This window comes from Condylura cristata, unplaced genomic scaffold (assembly GCF_000260355.1).
Source record: "Condylura cristata isolate star-nosed mole 26May11 unplaced genomic scaffold, ConCri1.0 scaffold00015, whole genome shotgun sequence".
NCBI classification, from domain to species: Eukaryota; Metazoa; Chordata; class Mammalia; order Eulipotyphla; family Talpidae; genus Condylura; species Condylura cristata.
The window spans coordinates 6912126-6930244 of NW_004567116.1; the positions used below are offsets into that span (position 1 = coordinate 6912126).

General features: G+C 36.1%; 2 protein-coding genes across 2 annotated transcripts; both read left to right on the top strand.

Annotated features, from left to right (window-relative positions):
- The first annotated feature begins 5176 nt into the window (after window positions 1-5176).
- Window positions 5177-6133, top strand: LOC101618278 (olfactory receptor 10AG1-like). Its single transcript, XM_004683496.1, has one exon. It carries the CDS (start codon window positions 5177-5179, stop codon window positions 6131-6133), a length of 957 nt encoding a protein of 318 aa, XP_004683553.1.
- A 7132-nt stretch (window positions 6134-13265) lies between these two features.
- Window positions 13266-14222, top strand: LOC101618521 (olfactory receptor 10AG1-like). The gene has a single exon (XM_004683497.1). The coding sequence runs from the start codon at window positions 13266-13268 to the stop codon at window positions 14220-14222; it is 957 nt and encodes a 318-aa protein (XP_004683554.1).
- The last annotated feature ends 3897 nt before the right edge of the window (window positions 14223-18119 follow it).

Consider the following 18119-nt stretch of genomic DNA (forward strand, 5'->3'; position numbering starts at 1 on the left):
AAAAAAAAAAATTATAGAGTTTCTAATTTATTGAGCCCCAGACTGTGCTCTGTGGATGGCCCCATAGTTGGAGATGCTGTTAATAAGAAACAAGACAAATGACTTGGAGCCTAGGAGTTTTAATAAAAAAAGAATTGCAAATTGTGGAATTGAAGTTACAAGTTATACAATAAGAGTTCAAAATCAAGTTACATGGGAGGGATATGAGGATGTTAGAGTTGAAATATTTCACTTTGATTGGCAGAAATAAAAGGTCACTTTAACATAATGTAACATATCAACTCTATCTAAAAGGTGAACACGAGTTTAGCAGTCAAATTTTGTGACCAGCTACCAGGGAAATAGCTTTTTATATCTCCTGAAAAATATAGTACAACACCTTATGCAGTTAGATATTTATTGATGCTCAGTAAAGAACAACTGAATGCATAAATTATTTACATAATTCACCAATTCATAGCAATGATATTTAACAATGCATTTCTTCTGTCAACTTAAAAAGCCTCATAAGTCTGTTTCCATTCACATCTTCTCAATATGGAAAAATTGAGACTCAGTGTCCTAAACCTCTTTGTTCAAATTCAAGTGTCTTTATCATGTAAATTTCTGCAATGAAAAATTATATCCCTCCATGAGCAGAGGACCTTAACAATAAGCTAGATGATACATGAGCTCCAGAGACTTTCCAAGTAGTCTTTGAAGGGAAGAAATGCTGCTTTAATAATTTGAAACTTAGGATCAACAATTTGTTGCATAGATCTAGTTCAACATTAAGACTCTGAATGTCTTCTACAGCCTCTCCCAGTGGAAGACTTCTTGTCTCCAGAGATGGAGAGGTTGGGGAGCAGGAGCAAGAGAGTGGCATGAGGCTCCCCAATCCTTATTCCCCTGAGAGAGGAACACCAATGCATGCCTGATTCAACCAAAGCCTTGGCTTATTTTTCAGCTACCATCAGATAAACAGGTAACTAAATTTAAAAATGCAGAATGTTTTAGAACAGCAACCTCACAGTGAATAAGAGCTGATTTCGTACAGAATGTGCACTGTTGACTTAAGTGCAGTATGTGTTCAAGAAAGAAGAATAGCCAAATTTGTAATTGTTAGTTAAAAATAGGAATTTATATGACATAAGATTTCTTTGTAAAAGAACAACAGAGTGGGCCATCCACAATAAGAAATAGGTAGGCAATGATTATCTTACCCCCTCCCTTTTTTTTTTGGTAGTGTATTTTTCATCTGAGAACCTAACATTAAAATTCTGTTTGCATATAAGAACCGGGGTATAGGTCAGAGGTGTGGTGGGTAAGAGGATTCACCAGGTTCAGAGTGGGGAACAGAACAAGCAGGTTGACTGAAATACACAGAGGAGAGGAGCAGTAAGTGTTTTAACACTTTGTTCTACCAGGGAGGGCCCCACACTTCATTTCTTATAATCAAATTCATTTGTGAGGTAAATCTTCTGATCTTTAAATAACACAGTAACTGTACGTAATCTGTCTTTCATTCCTATAACAGTAAAGAAGATATGACCTGAATTCAACTATCTATTGTAAAGAGTTTTATGCAAGTTTTACTTATATTTTTCAGAATATACTGTTCACAAATTGGTTTTATGAAATCCATTGGTTTTTATTTAGAATATAGGGTCAGCATTGTGTAAAATCATGTGGGTCAGATACCATCTGCCACTGGATGAGTTATTTAACCTTTCTATGTATATGGGTCTTTGGCAAAATGTGAATAATGATAGTATTTATTTCATTCAGAATGCACCAAAGAAATATTACAGGTAAAGCTATTTACAGTGTGGTATAAAACATATTCAGAAATTATTAATAATAAAATTTCAGAGTAGAACTCTCTTACTGCATAACTATGCTAGTTCTTGTTAAAATTGAAAATGGGTAAAAGGAAATGCAGTTTCCTGTGTTCAGACTCCCAAGTTCCTGTAATTTTTAATGGAGTGAGAAGTCAAGCTGAGGAAAAGAAATGGCTAAAGAACATAATCGTAGCATTCAAAGATGAAACACAGTTTGAGGTGGATTTTTTAAAAAGGATTTATTTATTTACTTATGCATACAGATTCCTGCCAGGATTCCTGCCAACTAACACTCGATGCATTCTTTCCTCTCTAGATTGGGAAACCTGTACTCCATGACTGGAAAAAGATGAAAAAACATCAAAATGAAAGGAAAAGGAATATCAGTTAAAATAATGATAACTACAGTAAGTTGACAATGACAATATACCATGCTTATTAGAGCTACAACTGCATCTTTAAATCAACCTGTTAAATCGGTAACGCTACTTAACTGAAGATGTTTCCCTGCATTACATATTATTATTACTTCATATATTTTCACAAGAAAAAATTAGTTCTGATCGTTTGAATAAGCACATATTCAAATTACCAGCGAAGAGCTAATGTTCAGTTTAGGTCATTCAATATCAAGTTCTCTAGGTACCTAGACATGAACGTTGAGTCTGTGGAGCCATTTCCAATTGCCCATTTGCAGGTATTTATAAACCACTCATCACAGACCACAAAACACTGGGAAACATTCTGGAACACAAGACTGAATGAAGATATAAGGCTTATTTTTTTCTTAAGTAATTTGTATTTTTTTTTTTTTATAAAAGTGGAAATCCCAGTGTGATTCTGTGATCACTGATAACTGACAAAGTCTCAAAGTGATGTCACTTATTTGGGAATGTGACTCTCCTGTAATGCCAGCTAACTTAATGTAGAACTCCTCTTAGGGGGATACTGACACCTGACTCCCTGGCTGAGTTTCCACTGTCTGTAAGCTCTGCAGAGACATGACTGAACTCATTATTCACCATTACTATTATTATTAGCTATTCTTCACATATGACACACTTCTATTTAACAGGCACTTACTATATATAATAAACTACAATATATATTAGTTGATTGATTGCTTGATACACTAACCTGGCATTTTTAAACATCAAAATATCAAATATCTTTTTACTGTAGTTTTTCATAGCTTCTGAAAAAAAAAAAAAAAGGGAAAGGAAAGTGATATAAATCTTGAATGTTTGAGAAGACATAAAATGGGAAAATAACTATCAAAATATGTTATAATAGAAAACTGGGGCCAAACTGGTGGCACAGGGGTTAAAGTTTCAGTGCTATCAGCTATTCCCAGCCACTGTGGCATGAGTTCAATCTTTGGCCAGGAAGCTGACCCACAGGGCACAGCAGACCTCTCCGTCTCGCCTGTTGCTCCCCTCAGCAGTGTATTTCAGTAGATCCTTTTATTCTGCTCCCCACTCTGCCTCTGGTGAATCTTCTTACCCCCCACACCTCTGGCTTATACTTCAGTTCTTGTATGCATGAATAAGTCAAAAATAAATCCTCAAAAAATAGAAAATAAAGAACACTAGAGAAACAAAGGTAGACACTAACAAGAGAAGACTAAGCAGCTGCTGTCTATGTTCATTTTCTAGAACATAGTGCTTTAATATAAGCAAATCAGAACTTTATCCTTTCTGTTGACACCTGTGAATCATAGCAATATTATCTTTAGGATTTGCTGTAAAAAATCAAAGTCAGGATTGCATGACTGACAAGGAAGGAAATTAGAGTTAGTGAGAACTAAGTATCTGATGGTGTCACTGCTATGTGGAATATAGAAACACCAAACTAAGGGTCAGGTAAAGACAAGCTAAAAGACTGGTCCTTTAAGGCTGACTGTACAGAACAGACACATCCAGAGTGCAGGAGTGCAGAGTGCAGAGTAACAGCAAAGAAGGAAGAAAGGACAGTGGATGATGGTGCTGTATTATGGATGATGGGAGTGGGTGTGCTGAGGAGGCAGCATTGATGGAGTGATCCTAATCGGGCTTCAGTAAAAATCAAAGATGTAGAAATTATAAACTGTATTTGTTTGGGATTTGTCGGTGGCAAGAGGAACTTGGCACCTTAGAAAAAGGAAAGGAACTGTATTCTATCGGCAGTCTAGATGATTTTGGTTTGTGAAATCATGACAATGTGGATGTAGGATTTGTAGATGACAGTCTATGAAAAAGATACCATTTCACATTATTAATAATATAAAGGTTGGAAGGAAATAACAAGAATCAATTTAAGATATAGCACAGTGCAGGAAAGGGACGGACATATTTCATCTCAAAACACTTAATTCTTGAAGGAGTTGATTGGCCAAGTCTACACTGAATTTAACACTATTTCTAAACTCAGATATAGGTATTTACAATGTATAGTACACACAACATCCATTACATTCATAGTATATCATATTAATTACATGTCATATATAATTACTATGATTTAACTTAATAATATTAAAGCATTGACAGAAACTCATGTTAATGATAAAAGGAAGATTATAATGGCAAATTCTGCATTTAGTCTGGTGTCATGTGAACCATCTGATCAAATTCTCTTACACTTATTGTTTTTCCTTTTCTATACCTAATTACCCCACATAAGAATACACTTATCTAATTAATTACTCCTAAACACTTACAATTTTGAATAAACTTAGTGTTTATAAATTGCTAGGGATGATAATAGCGTTGAGGTAATATTATAAGAAAACGCCATTTTATTACACATTTAGAATTTCCTAAGATGCGTCATCTATGGTACAAAGGGCTGGAGAGTGGCCAGGTTGATATTCTGTGGGCAAGGCTGTGATGGCTTATTGAACGATTGCCCCTGGGTTACCCGAGAGTCACATACTGAAGAACATTCAATACCCATATAAACAGATTGCAAATAAGAAGGCAGAAAACAATAGAAATAAAAAGCAGAGACCAAATTAATGAGGAAGAAGAAACACCTCTCATTAGAGAAGGTCCCAGGTTACCTAGAGCTGTTTGAGAGGAAGCTTCCTGAAATGCTTTGCTTTTATTTTATTGTTGTCTGCTTTGTAGCATTAGGAATAAATCCATAATCCTTAATAAGAGCATGGGGAATAGAGTATATGTTTTTACATCCTATGTAATTTTAGGATATTGAGTTTGAAATATAGTATTAGAAATAAAAAACAGGCAAACAAACAAGAAAACTGGATGTCTATCCTGGATCTGTGAATTTGAAATCATTGATTTAATATGTCCCACTTTTCAGCTATGTCCAAAGGATTCAATTGCCTCTAAGCCTTGAAATCATTGTGTTCATAGATGGAACTCACAGGACACAATTCCCCACCAGGGAACCATACAACATTGGTGGAATTCATTCTGCTCGGGTTTTCTGATGTTCCCAACCTTCAAGGATTTCTTTTTGCTGTATTTCTGATACTCTACCTCATTATTCTTATGGGAAATAGCCTCATTATCATGATAACTAAGGTTGATCCCTCATTCCAGACACCCATGTATTTCTTTCTTGGGAATTTTTCCTTTTTGGAAATATGCTATGTGTCAGTTACTCTCCCCAGATTATTAACAGATCTTTGTAGAAAAAGTAGAAACATTTCCTTTCTAGCCTGTGCTATTCAAATGTATTTTTTTGTGACCTTGGGTGCCAATGAGTGCTTAATCCTCACTGCCATGGCTTATGACAGGTATGTTGCCATTTGCAACCCACTACTCTACCCTGTCATCATGAACAACAGGCTGTGTATTCAGCTAGCATCTGCCAGTTGGACCACGGCAATTCCAATACATATAGGGTTCACCTCCCTGGTCTTCTCTCTTCCCTTTTGTGGATCTAACCAGTTGAATCACTTTTTCTGTGATGTCCCTCCAGTTGTTCAGCTTGCTTGTGGAGACACTTTGATGATTGATATGTTGATTTATGTGATTGCTGCTTTACTTGTTGCTATACCTTTTTTATTGATTCTTGTATCTTATGTGAAAATAATCTCCACCATCCTGAAGCTGCCATCAGCCACTGGGAGAGCCAAGGCCTTCTCGACTTGCTCGTCCCATCTCATGGTTGTGACTTTATTCTTTGGATCAGGCATCATTATATATTTCAGGCCTAAGTCCACTCACTCAACAGGAATGGACAAATTCCTCTCTATTTTTTACACCACAGTGACACCTATATTTAACCCCGTTATATATTGTCTGAGAAACAAAGACGTTATGGTGGCCTTGGGAAAATTCCTAAAGAAGCGCATTGTGTTATGATTCAAAAACATGACTTAACACTTATTTCTTGGCCTTCCCTGGTGGTGCAATGGGTTAGGATGCAGCAATGCAAGCTGGTGGCAGCTGCTTCAGTGCACGCTGGATCCCCTGCCCCAGAGGTGATCCACATGGCACAGTAGACCTCTCCTGTTTCACATGCTGCTCCCCTCAGCAGTGTATTCCCTCCATCTGCTTGTTCTGCTCCCCACTCTGTCTCTGGTGAATCCTCTCACCGCCCTTGCACCTCTGGCCTGTACCCCAGTTCTGTATGCATCAATTAAAAAAATATTTAAAAAAAACTTGTTTCTCATTATATTTGCTTTTGTATTTTGCAAAGAGTTTGAATTATTCTGAATGAATGAGCTCATGGTTTTGTCTCTCATAAAATAAATCTTGATTCTTTAAAAATTTAAATTACTTCTAAACACAATATATGGTATAGATATATCTGAAACACACACACTTGTCTCGTTAAATGTTTTGTTGCTTTTAAGGTTTTGGAGAATTTTCAACATTTTGTTTTCTCAAAAAATATTCATATATACATATAGGCATTGTGCGCACACACACACACACACACACATTATATTGTATATAGGCATTGTATATGTAACATTGCCTGGAAAATAATAGTAGACATCTAATTAGTTTTGTTAGATTGAAAGAGTAACTAGTAGCAAAACCTTAACTATTGATGTTTTATCTACTTCTGAGCAGTGACTGCAAAATAGTCATACAAAGTGACATAAAGAGGGATTGGAGAAGAAAAGTAGTAAACATATAGGTGTCATGTTAAAGAAGTTGAAATTCCATCTGATTTTATTGGTGATTCCTCAGCTAATTCCCTGAAGGTGAGTTCACTTAGGCAAGTGACCACTCTTCCTTATTTTCAATATCAGTTTTCTTCTGGAATGCAGCTAATGCCCTCACTTTATCATATTGATTTAAATGCCTTGAGATGTAGAGTTTTAAAAAATTTTAAGAAAATGGTGGGGCAATTCATTTGCGTAATTGAAAAAAAGAAGCTTTTTATAAAACAATTCAAACATTAGTTCTGGGTGTGTTTCACTTTTATTACCTGTGGGTGTCTGTATGAGGTAGAAGGGAGTAAGTTTGCTAGCTTTTTCTTTAAGAGTTTGTAGGATTTCGATGACAAAGGAATGGCTGTGTAAAAATGCACGAAAGATAAATTTGAATGTTAAAGTTGCAAAATTTGCTGGCCCACATTAGTCATTTGTTTTTCCACATGATTCTGTCACCACACTAATGCCTTCTATGAACCTCTGACACCGGCCTTCCCAGGTTCTTTGAGTTCTCACTGGGACGCCCACGAACCCATCCCCTTACTCTATCACGCATGGGAACAGAAAGCTTTACAAGGCAATGAGAGTGTAAGCTTCACCCAATTTTTGGATTTGTTTTCCTGACCTAGCACCTGAATTTAAAGGGGAAAGTGGAAAAGAAGTCTTTTTTTTTCTTTTTGAGAAATGTTTCATTTAATTTTATTTTTTAAAATAATATAATAATTTTTACATCATTTTGTGCCTTTTTCCATCTCAGTTGTAATCCCCGTGGGCTTCCCAAAACCAAATCACCCATGTGCCAGAAAAGCAAATCTTAAGAAGTAAATGTCAAAATCAAAATGCTATCCAATTACAGTAAAATAGCGCTTCGGCCTTTTCTCGCTATATTGGCCTTGGGTTCCTGCTTGACCTAATCAAGCGTCCTCAAGCCTGTCCTCCTACCTGTTCGGCGCTACACACAGACATTTGCTTCTTTCACCCTCTCCCTTCTTTCCTTTTTTAAATTTAATTTTCTCAGCGAGATTTTCCCCAGGTCATTTATCTCATATTTACATTTTCCCTGACACGACATTTCTGAAATGCTTTTCTATTTTATTGTTTCATTATTAACCATTGTCACACAATATATATATATTTGTCTTGAAAATCAGGTAAAATCAGTCTATTATCAGAGGCTTAATAACTACTATGAGGGTAGTGAATTTTATACTTTATAAAAATTGGTCTTGGCTATAAAATTTCAGTGAAATATATATATTTTCAGCAGTTTGTCCCAGTGTTTATAAAGTTCCTGCAATATGGTAAAAATTGAAAAGTATTTCTAAATAAATAAGATTTATCTATATGTATCTAGATAGAATAATTATTAGTTCAGTCTACATGTAACAATTTAAGCAATAATTTACTAACTTTTTATTGGGCCATTTTGTTGGATAAACTATACTTCAAATTAAATAGGAATTCAAAAACAAGCAGAAAAACTATGTCTTGACAGATGCCTCTCTTTGGGGCCTATATATATTTCTGATTTTATTGTTATGATAAGACAGACATGACAATAATTCATGGGTACACAACCCTGACTAGACTGTTAGTGGTGTCAAGGGCAATAGTACTTCATTTTAAATGAGGTTCATATGATAAATGAATAAGATAGAGCAGATAATTATTTTGAAAATACTTCTCTATCCCAATGATGTAGAAGAAAAACAGCCAACTGCTATTTTAAAGGAAGTGTTCGCCATTCCGTGGTCAAGAATTAAATCACATTGGCCCTCCCTGGTGGCCCAGCGGGTTAAAGCACAGCACTGAGAATCTAGAGCCGCTTCCGCATGAGTTCGATTCCCGCCTGCCCCGGAGGTTACCACATGGCGTGACAGACCTCTCCTGACCTGCCCGCTGCTCCCCTCAGCAGTGTGCTTCGTCGATCTGCCTGTTCTGTTCCCCGCTCTGTCTCTGGTGAAGCCTCTCACTGCCCCTGAGCCTCTGGCCTGTACCCCAGTTCTGTATCAAATAAATAAATCTTAAAAAAAAAAAAAAGGATTAAATCACATATTCTTGTTGCTGTAAGAGGTCATATTCCGGTTGCTATGGAAATAGCAAGGAAGACAGAGGAGAACTGGATTTGGTGAATGCTTCTCAGACTCTAGAAGTACACAGCACAGCTATGCGATCCAAGGATGAGAGTGAAAGGAATTAATGAGAAAAATTCCATCTTTCTATTTATTTTAGAGAAAAGCATCATCCTTGAATGAAGAAAGAAAAGTGAGTTAGCACTGAAAAAAATAAAGAATATTCTCTGAAGTATCCCAGTGTAATTTAAGCATGACTCAAGACTAAAGTGGGTGAAGGAGAGGGAGCATATCAAGTGTCATACTTTCTAATGAGGTTGATTTTATCTAGGGTCAATTTGAAAATCAAAAAAAGAAGAAAATTCACTCTAGTTTGTCTCTCAGTTTTAAGTTCTCATAATGTCCCATTCTTATTCATACCTTCTTGATATAAAAGCGTCGACTCAGTGTCCTGTATCTCCTTAGAGAAATCCTCTTTCTCTCCTTTCCAAACTCTGTATCTAATGATAAATTATATCCCTGATATGTGAGCTCGAGACACTTTCCAAGGTACATTCTTTGGGGTAAAGAAATCGTGTTTTAAAAATTTGATATTTAGCAGCCTCAGCATTCACACACAGCTGAAGGACAGCATTAAGACTGGGAACCCCTTATGCAGATTCTCCCAGTAGACACTGGCTGTACTCCTCAGAGATGAGAGAATGGGAGCCAGGGGCAGAAGAGTGGCCAGGGGTTAATGCACCTCAACACATATTCCCCAGAGAGAAGCTTCCAGGCATCACTAATCCAACTGAGACAGCCTGGGTTATTTCCTAGTAGACACCTGATAAACAAATTATCAGTTTAAAAATGAAGCTAGTCTTGGAGCAAAAATACCCCCAAAGTGGATAAGGTCTGTTTCCATCTAAGGTGCACTGTTTGTTTAAGTAAGAGTTCAAGGAAGAACAACACAACTGAACTTGTTGCAGATCATTCAAATCAGAGATTTATATAAACAAAGACTATTATTTTTAAAAGATTCATAATATGAAAAAGGTAAGTGGCCATTATTTTAACCTGACTATTAGAAATACACTGAAACTGTAAATAATTAGCCTTTCATTTTTCTAACAGTCTGAAGATAGAAAATGGAATGAAATCACTTACTGTTGTGACTAGTTTTTTAGTGCAAACTTATTATGTTTTAATGTTAAGTTTTAAATCATTATTCATTGAATGCTTTATGTCAGCCCATTGAGCTTTGATTGAGAATGTGGAGTTGGCTTCCCACTGGTGGGTGTTAAATCACCTGGCTGAGACAACAGCTTCTTGACTTGGGCAGGTTATTTTACCTCTCCATGCATTTAGATCAAACATGAATAATACTACCTACACAAGTCACAGTGCAATAGATGAGAAAATATTCATGAGATCATTAAGAGTGTGGTTTTAGGATACAACAAATGCTCACAAGTTGTTAAAAATGTTTTTAATGGCCAGAATCTGCACAAACCACAGATATGACAGCTCTTGCCCCAAAATAAAATTGGTAAGTGGAAACTCAACTTCTCATGTTAAAACTGACTGATTTCCTCTATTAAACAGAAAAGATCAAGTTCACAAAAGAAAATATTTAAACAAAGTTATCTTGGGATATGAGTAGATATTTAAATTCTGTACCTATAAAATGTTACTTTTATGGCTTAAAATATTAAAAAAAAAACTGGCACAGATAATAGAATTAAAGTAAAAGCCCCATAAGGTTTTACTTCAGGGTTTGTTCCTGGTTTGTATCCAAGAACAGAGAAGATTCTCTTACTTTAAAGCTCAGCACTCCTGCCAAATTGCCACATCTACATTCTTTCCTCTTCTAGCCTGGGGAACATCTACTCCATGATTGCAGAAAAGATAAAATGCAGGATGAAAGAAAAAGACTGTATGTTAAAATAACAAAGACAAATATAGTGTGATAATGATCATCTAACAAAGCTTAAGAGAACTACAACTGCACATGTTAAGCAAAACTGTTAAAGACATTCTACTACTGACATCTCAAAACACCTTGGGTGGCATATTATTAATACTGTGTCTATTTTCAAACAAGGAAATAACCTTTCATAGCTTGAATAGTGATGTATTATCAGAATAGCTCTAATGTTCATTTTAAGTCATTTAATATCAGCTCCTTTGTTCAGGGTCCTTTGGATGTCCTGACATCTGACATCTGACACAGTCTAGAGTGGAAGTTGCTTCCTTAAGAATGTGGCCCTCCTGAAAGACCAGGTAGCTGTCTCCACATAACACTGTTTCTTTAGGGCAGGATTTGACCTCTCCAGGGCTCTGTAATCCCTGTAAAGACAGAACTGAACGCATATTCTTTAATGTTATCTTTTTTGACCCTCTGTATTTAACTTGTACATACTAGTTAGATTTACTCAGAATAAACATCAAAATAAACAACAAGACATATACTGGTTGACTGCCTATATATCTACCTGGAAACCCTGGTTATGAGTATTTAATTCTCATTATTTAATTCTCATACAACTGCAACTGTATTTCTTAAAGTATAACTTCTGAACAAAAAACATACATGTAGGGAAGGTGATCTAATCTTAAAAGTTGGAGATGATATAGAATAGTTAAATGAAAAAGGTGAAATGAAAAGAATAGTTAAATGAAAAGAAGAGAAAATAAAGGACACATGAAACAAAGGTAAAGATATAAGAGAAGACTGTGAGGGGATTGCACCCACCTTCAGGTGGTAGGTCCTATTTATATCTAAAACATCCATAGTCCTTGATCCCTTGATGGCCTTTGTGGGGCATCAGCAGAGATGAGCCACAGACAGCTTTTAACATTATGGTATGTTGTAAAAAACCCAAGTCCCAATTCAGTATTCAGTGAATGGAGATGGAAGAAATTAAGGACTACTGAGAACAAAGAGACAAAATGTAGAATATAATTTGTTTTACTTGCTAGGAACTTGGGAAGGCGAAGAGGAACTTGGTGCTTAGAGAACAAGAGGGATATTGCATTCTTTAGGAGGTCAAGATGAGTGGAAATAGTTCTAAAGTCATGGCAATGTGAATTTAGGATTGCCAATCTGTGAGAAAGAAGATTGCTTCACATCAATGGATGATACAATGATTGGATGGAAACAATAAATTGATATAGGATTCAGCACAGTGCAGGAAAGACTGAAGATATTTGATCTTATTAACATGAATTACTGGAGGAACTGATTAGGATAAATTTACATGCTTTTAGCACTGTATTTTTAAATTCAGGTAGAGAGAATTAGAATGTCTATTACACACAATATATGTTACATTAACATTGTAAGCTATGTATATGTTATATGTAGTTTGTGTTAATTATATGATAGATAGATGACAGAAAAATAATGGATGAGATAGAGATAAAATCAGAAACTCCTACTATAGATGGGAGGGTATACAGAGGCAGATTTCATATTTAGTTTGCTGTCATGTGTAAACATTCTGATTAACTACTTATATACATTTTCCTTCTCCTTTGTTAGACTACTCCCTAAATATGTAAGTGTATGCAATTCCTTTTAATTGCTTAAAATTTGAAATACACTTAGAGGTATTCAGATGGCTTTGACTATGGTAAAGGTGAGGATGGATTATAACAAAATCTTACTTTATTTCATATTCTAGACTTTATGTTCCATGTGACTTGCTGTGGTGCATTATTTCTGATACAAGTAGTTGGTGAGTGGCCCAGGTTGGCTGAAATGGATCAGGTGGTGGAGTCTAACTGATCACCTGCCCCTGGGTTATCTGAGAGTAAGTAGAGGAGAAACATCAAATGCAACATGCAAAAATCATACAAATTGATTTTAAATTTGAAGGTAGTTAGGCAGAAAAAAATAAAATAAAAGGAAATAAAGAACCAAATATCTTTAGGAAAGAGAAACATTTCCTTAGAGAAGACCCACCTAGAGCTGTTTAGACTGGGCTTCCTGTCATGCATCACTTTTATCTTAAGGTTGTTGAATTTGTCTTATTTCCATGAATCCATTACACTAAATAAAAGTAGGAGGAACTGAGTTTCTGTTTTTACATATGTGCTGGTGTTTATGATACTGTATTTGAAATATATTGCCAAAAGTATAAAACCAACAGTTAAGAAAACTAAATCTCTGTTCTGGGTCACAATATTTGAAATCATTGATATAATATGTCCCCATTTGAACTGGGTCGAAGGGGTTGAATTGACTTTGAAGCCTTGAAGTCATTTCACTAATAGATGGAATGCACAAGACAAAATTCCCCCCTGGGGAACCACACTGCATTGGTGGAATTCATCCTCATTGGGTTTTCTGATGTCCCCAATCTTCAAGGATTCCTTTTTGGTGTATTTCTGATACTTTATGTCTTTATTCTTATGGGCAATAGTCTCATTGTCATAATAACTAAAACTGATCCCTCACTACAGACCCCCATGTATTTTTTTCTTGGGAATTTTTCCTTTTTAGAAATATGCTATGTGTCAGTTACTCTTCCCAGGTTATTAGCAGATCTCTATAGACAATATGGAAATATTTCATTTGTGTCCTGTGCTATTCAAACGTATTTCTTTCTGATGTTTGGAGACACTGAGTGCTTTATCCTCACTGCCATGGCTTATGACAGGTATGTGGCCATTTGCAACCCACTACTCTACCCTGTCGTCATGAACAGTAAACGGTGTATCCAATTGGCAGCTGTCTGTTGGATCACTTCCATTCCAATACAAATAGGCTTCATCTCTCAGATCTTCTCTCTACCCTTCTGTGAATGTAACCACTTGGATCACTTTTTCTGTGATGCACCCGCAGTTGTTAAGCTTGTTTGTGGGGATGCCTTTATGATTGAGATGTTGATGTATTTAATTACTGCATTAGTTGCCACCCTGCCTTTTTTATTAATTATTGGATCTTATGTGAAAATAATCTCCACCATCCTGAAGCTGCCATCAGCCACTGGAAGAGCCAAGGCCTTCTCCACTTGTTCTTCCCATCTCATAGTTGTGACTTTATTCTTTGGATCTGGCATCATCGTGTATATGAAACCTAAGTCCACTCACTCAACAGGAGTTGACAAATTCCTCTCTCTTTTTTACACCATCTTGATACCAGTGTTTAACCCCATTATATATTGTTTGAGAAACAAAGATGTTATGGTGGCCTTGGGAAAGTTCCTACAGAAATGGATTGTGCCATGACTAAAAAACATAACTTCTTAAAACTTGTTTCTTATCAGAGTCTCTATATGTTTTGTTCTCTAATTTGCTAAGTATATGAATTATCCTGAATGATTTCATATGTTTAAATCTCAAAAACCAATTCAGATGTTTATTTTAAGAACAAATTAATCTCATACTCTAGCCAAGGTATGAAAATCTCATACTTTAGCCAAGGTATCTGTACAGCAGCTATCATTTAAGGATGTTGCTGCTATCAGGACATTTCAGAATATCTAAACAATCATTTATTTCTATAACTCCAAAAGCAATATACAGTCTGATCAATAATAGAAAACTAATGTTCTTTGTTAATTTGAAAAGATGACTAATAGCACAAGTTTACTATAGATGTTTTATGTGATTCTGCTCAATGTTTTCACTAAACCATACAAAATGTTAATGAAAAGAAGAATTGGAGCCCAATAACATTAAGGTTAGTTAACTTATTAAAGAAGTTGGTATCTATCTGCTTTTATTAATGGTTCTGCAGTTAATTCCCTAATGATGAATGACATATGTGAAAGGGGCCAAAGTATTTTAGAAATGAAGAAGTAAACCCACACCATGGTTCAAGAAATTTTGACAGTGGAGCCAAGAACATGCACTAGAGAAGAATAATTTCTTTAGTAACTGTGGTTAAGGTAACAGAACAGCCATACACAAAAATGATAGAATTGTACTCCTATCTTCCATTCCACAAAATATCTTAGAAGAAATCATGAGGAAAAGCTTCATAACTTTGGTTATGTCAGTGAATTATTTTGGTCTGATACCTGATGCAAGAAGCAACAGCTAATTCAAAAAGTGGGACTGTAAATGCCATGCTAAATTTTTTGCACAGCAAAGGGAAGCATCAAGAACATGAAATTAAATATGTAGAGTGGATTACATATATTTGCAGGGCTTATATCCAATAAGAGGTTAATATGCAATCCATAAATCTCATAGTTTAATAATAAAAATAAAATCATAATCCTAAGTAACCCAAACAGGCACTTTTTATGAAAAGCCATAAAAATGACTGGCAGATATATGAAAAATGCTCACCATCATCAATCACCTGGGAAATGCAAACAAAAATAAAAGTATGACATCTTCACACCTGGAAATATTTTTATTAGCAAAAATACATGCCATAACAAACTTCTACACAGAACACAGAAAACTCTTAGAGATGATATCAAGCCCCTATGAATTGCAACATTATTCATAATAACCAAGAGAAGAGAACAAGCCAGGTGTCCACCAGTGGATGAAAGTATAAAGATGATGGAGATGTACTACATACCTTGGGAAATTACTCCATCTGAAGAAAAGAAGAACCCTACAATTGTTGACAACATAGGTGAAACCAGAGGGCAATAAGCGAAGTGCAGTAAACCAGACATAGAAGACAAGTCCTATGTAGCATCTGTGTGGAGCTCAACAGGGTCAAGCTCATACATGTCGCTTTTGGGGTGGCGGCATTGGGAGAAGTGCAGGATGGAGGAAAATTACTCAAGGTACAGCTAGTGAGAGAGAGACCTAGAAGGGCCACATCTGGAGACTCATTGCCTTTCTCCTGCCGCTCTGCCAATCTTACATTTATCTGGTATTATAATATCCTGGTACAAGCTAGGGGCAGTGAACAGGAGCTGTGGTCTGGAGGGCTCCACTGTTGCTGCTGATCAAAGCATCCATCTCCAATCCCTGTTTACTTAAATTCCTGTCAAGGTGGTCTATCTGCTTCTGATTATCTGGCCACAATGTCTGCCTGCTGTTTTCAGCAGATATCTTCACACTAAGACTTTTGTCCTAATATAAGGACCCCCGCCTGCCTCTACACTTTGGCTTGACCAGCAGAAACTCTGGGCACCAAGCAAAATCCCAAGAACAAAGGGGACTGGCAGTCCATACCCACAGAGAACAAAACAGACACTGAATGATGGAGTGGAATAGGACGATGTTTACAAATTATGACAAGACGAATGAATTCTGGTTATCTAATGTGCTACATGGTGAATACAGTTAATTATTCTGCATCATGAATATGATATCTGCTAACAGAGGATAGTTTACACATTCTCAGAAAAAAAAAAAACATTAAAACAGATGACTAGATGAGGTGATTTCTGTGTTAATTAAATGATTGTGATGATCAGCATTTTCAATTTCAAGATCTAAATTACATTTCATACTGAAAACAGCATGGTTTAAAAATAATTCTGGCTACTATGGGAACAACAAAAAGAAGAAATAAAGGAAAATTGAATTTTCTAGAAACTTCTCAGTCTGTGCCATGGTGCACAATACTATTATGAGATTCTAGCAGAGTAAGTGAAGAGAATTTAGGGGAAATGGCATGATTCAATTTGCTTTATAGGCAAACATATTTGAAATAAGAAAGTGATAAAGAGTTTCAGGTTCAATTCAGCATAATTTAGTGATTGATTAAATAATGTTGGTAAAAAGACAGAGAATGATAAATGTTGTGTTTTCTTAAGTGGCTGACTGTGAACTTGTACAGCTTCTCCCAGTGGAGATTGGCTCTACTCCCCAGAGGAGAGAGGGTGGGGACCAGGGACAGCTGAGTGGCCAGGAGTTAATATTCCTCAACCCTGTTCCCCAGAGAGAGACTCCAACACTCTGCTGATCCAACAGGGGCAGTCTTGCTTATTTCCTACTTAAAACCTGATCATCAGATCTCTGAGTTGAAAAATGCAACATGATTTGGAGCAAGATGTCCTCCCAATGAATGAGACACTATTTCTCACCAAAGGTGTACTGCTGATTTAAGAAACATACAAGTTCAAGGAAGAAAAATGATAGTTGAATTGTATTATTTATAAATAAAACCTCAAGTTTATATGCTGTAACACCTTATTCTATATAAAAGAACAACTCAGTGACTACTACACAATATGAAAAAGGTAGGTTGTAGTTGTTTTATCTGGCTTATAATTTCAATATTCAATAGCCACTGAAAATATACTTTCCTTTCACCATTCAAATTCATTTGTCAGAATCATCTCTTAACATGAAACTTAACCTTCATCTCTTAACCTTCATTTTTAAACAATAAAGAATATATAAAAGGCAGATGAAATCAACATGCTATTGTAAACAGCTTTATATCATGTACTTTTACTCATATATTTTCAGAATATTGCATTAAAAAATCATTTCTTGTTGAATGTTTCATGAAAACCAGTGAGCTTTGATTAGAATGTGGGATCTGATCCCACTGCTCAGCCTGAAGTCACCTGGGCCAGACACCTGCTTCCTGTCACTGGGCGGGTTATTATACATCTGAGAAACTGGGTACAAAGTGGGAATACTAACAGAGTCTACAGAATTCAGATGTATGAATGAGGGGAAGCAGGTAAAGAATTCACAACACAGTTTTAATAGAATAAATGTTCAAAATTTTATAGTATTAACAAACTTTCAAATAACCAGACTAGCTACCTTTCATGATTACACCAGTTCCTGTTAAAATAGAAAATTGGTAAAGGGAAACTTAAATTGCCATTTCCAAACTACCAAAGGTCTTGTGATTGTTTTCTTTTTAAGATTTATTTGTTTATTTGCACAGAACTGAGGTACAGGCCAGAGGTGCTAGGGGCGGTGAGGGGATTCACCAGAGACAGAGTGGGGAGCAGAACAGGCTGACTGATGAAGTACTCTGCTGAGGGGGCAGTGGGTGGGTCAGGAGAGGTCTGCTGTGCCATGTGGATCACCTCCCTGGCTGGGGATCGAACTTGCTCTGAAGCAGCTACAACTAGCTTCTCAGTGCTGCTCTACCTTCATAGGTTCAAAATGCAATAAAAGGTACAATTGAATATAAACCTAAATGAAAAATACCAGTATGTTAAAGTGGTTTTCTCCAGGCATTAC